Source organism: Papilio machaon, chromosome W (genome assembly GCF_912999745.1).
Source record: "Papilio machaon chromosome W, ilPapMach1.1, whole genome shotgun sequence".
NCBI lineage: Eukaryota > Metazoa > Arthropoda > Insecta > Lepidoptera > Papilionidae > Papilio > Papilio machaon.
The window spans coordinates 3,928,687-3,931,556 of record NC_060015.1 but is presented as its reverse complement, the minus strand read 5'-3'; the positions used below and the strand labels follow the sequence as shown (position 1 = coordinate 3,931,556).

General features: G+C 40.7%; 1 protein-coding gene across 1 annotated transcript; it reads left to right on the top strand.

Annotated features, from left to right (window-relative positions):
- The first annotated feature begins 1,184 nt into the window (after positions 1-1,184).
- On the top strand, positions 1,185-2,629 carry LOC106719258. The gene has a single exon (XM_014513544.2). It carries the CDS (start codon positions 1,545-1,547, stop codon positions 2,499-2,501), a length of 957 nt encoding a protein of 318 aa, XP_014369030.2. The 5' UTR covers positions 1,185-1,544; the 3' UTR covers positions 2,502-2,629.
- Positions 2,630-2,870: the final 241 nt, after the last annotated feature.

Genomic DNA, 2,870 nt, shown 5'->3' with positions numbered 1-2,870 from the left:
AATTGCAAAAGAAAAAAAAATTACATACTAAGTGTAAAGTGACAAGTGATAATTAGTGATGTAACGGATCTCTGCTCCTGTTTCCGCTACTTTTACAGCGGAGATACAAACGTAAGTTTACGACGACTGAGAGTTACACATGCGCGGTTCGAGACGCCCAGTCCGTGCACGGCCTTACGGCATTTGTTTGTTTATGTACTTTTTCGTGAATTTAAGCGCGTATTATTTTGCTGCTGTTTGAAGCAATCGGTTTCTCTTGGTGGAGTAAACGGTCTAGTTATTGTCTATATAAAATTTGACAGCTGGCAACATGTGACTATTTCATACTTACGAGTTATTAAATGTACTTTTGAATAACTGATAACCACGTAATATGTCATCATCATTATTATCATCGGCTCACTATGCGTCCCTGCCGAGAGGCTCGAAGCCTCTCCCGTGTTGGGGGTGATTGGGCCATGGTCAACCACGCCAGCCTTTGTAAATATGTTTTTCATATTATTTACACTGCTGTTTCCGTTTCGGGTTCCGCTAAGACGCTCCCGTTGCATTACTAGTAATAATATATATAAGCTCGGAATGATTTTACCGGATCAGTTCCGTTGAGTGTGATCAAGGCGAAATGTAGTTAATTTAAAAAGAATTGAGGGACTCTGGCGAGTTCTAAATGACAATGAGAAGAAAGAAATAATCTAAATAAGGAAGATAATTACAATATGGTATCAGATTAAAATAAATATGTATGTGGTTGTTGTGAAAACATTTGTGAAGTGAATTTATAACTGATTATTGAATCAAAGTTAATCAAATTAACAAAATTAGTTTATATGTAAAAGTGTAGAGAAATTTATGATATCAAATAACAATGTTACAGAATAAATAAAGATTACTGCTATACCTACACGCCTAGTGATTTAATTACGATCAAATACAAGTATACATACAAAGATCAAATAAATTAAAATAAGGAAGGGATGTAGTGTATGTAAACAGAGTGTCGTTTGTCTCGAACGTATACGTCACAAGTGCAAGCCAGTACACCGGTACTAAAGGTATTACCTACCGAGGTAGGGAGGCAGTCGGGGTCAGACGGTTGGACCCGTAGCACGTGGTGGTACGTAGGTGAGCCAAATATAATGGACGAATACTACAGTGAGTAACTTAAAGTGAGTGAGTGACAGCGGGTTACTGTAAACTTTATTGCGTTTAAAAAAATATTTTTGTCGTATTTTGCATCCTAAACTATATCGCGGAGTGAAGCACAGTGTAGTATAAACAAGTGGTATTGTTATCTAATCACGATTCGTCCAAGTTAACAACGAATGTGCTTGTAATATGTGTGAAAGTTTTTTTTGTCATACCTTATAACTTCGGCATAATTTTGAGCTCGGCAACAGTGATATTAAACCCAATGATTACATTCTAAAGTTTTCTAAAACCATTATTTTAGTGGCTTAGTGGCTTAAGGATAAAAATATTCAACTATATTTTCAACAACTTAAAACATTTTGTTTTAATATAAGTGGCGCCATCTATGGACTACAATGCCAAAGTGCCGTTCGTGTGGCAAATACGCGGCAAATGCGGACTGTATTCGCTGTTCCAAATGTTCAAATGCTTACCACCGCGCCTGCAGCGCAGTGCCTGTTGGGCGTAGCCCAATAGGGTTTACGTGCCAGGGCTGCAAAGCTAAGCCTGCTGACAACGTCTCGTCAGAAAGTTCAAGCCCTGGTGACGACACAATGGCCCCTGGTAAGGGTGAGCCTGATCATACCCGTATGCTTTACGAACTCATCCAAGAGGTGAAGGGACTTAGAAGCGACCTCAAGGATACAAGAAGTGAGATACAGCAATTTAAGGCAGATTTGCAGGCATGCTGCGGCCGGATAACTTTAGTCGAACAAAGAGTTATCGAAGTCGAGAAAAAAATCGACACAAAATCATCCGACAACGTCCACCTTGAAAATATGATAGCGGACCTGAAAGTACAACTAGACGAACGTGATCAAGAGTTGTTGCTAAATGACGTGGAAATAGCGGGACTGCCAGAGGAGAGAAGCGAGAACGCACTCCATCTTGCCAGCGTTGTGGCCGTAAAGTTGGGGCTGACGCTGGAGGAGCGTGATATCGTGCACGCGGAACGACGGGGCGCCGTGCGGCGCAACCGCAGCGACGGGGAGGGTGCGCCGCAGCAACCGCGACCGTTGGTCGTGCGACTGGCGCGTCGCGCTCAGCGCGACGCCATGCTACGCGCAGCGCGTGTCCGTCGCGGCCTCTCCACGTCCGACATGAACCTGCCTGGGGCGTCGAGGAAGGTTTACGTCAATGAACGCCTCACACGGAACAACCGGCAGCTGTTTGGTAAGGCGCGAGAAGCGGCTTCCCGTGTACAATGGAAGTACGTGTGGACGAAAGGTGGACTGGTATTTACAAGGAAGGATGACGGTAAGGCTGTTGAGCGTATTCGTACTGAACAAGATATAAATAAAATTTTTGTTTAATGATTGGTTGGGCTACACGCAACGCTAGAATAAATTCTATCTGTATACTTTATATCTATTATGTATTACTTCATTTTCATTACAAATATACTAACTTGGATTTTATCACAAGTCAAATCGAGTGCGGTTATTACACTCCATTCAATATTTTTTGCTATAATTTAATAATATCCAAACACTTAGATTGCATATCGCTTATAATAGAGTTATTTTTTCTAAAGTACTATTTAAATCAGCTTTTCAATTACCATTTGTTAAAATTAAATAGCTTGTGTGCCGCAGACTTACCCACAATAACTTTTAGTCCGTTCTTGTTTACATTTTTTTTTCTATACTTTTATTTTCTTATTTTACTATTATTACAAATAT

Coding starts and splice junctions, on each gene's coding strand:
- LOC106719258 (XM_014513544.2), top strand. CDS start 1,545: ATGCCAAAGTGCCGTTCGTGTGGCAAATACGCGGCAAATGCGGACTGT.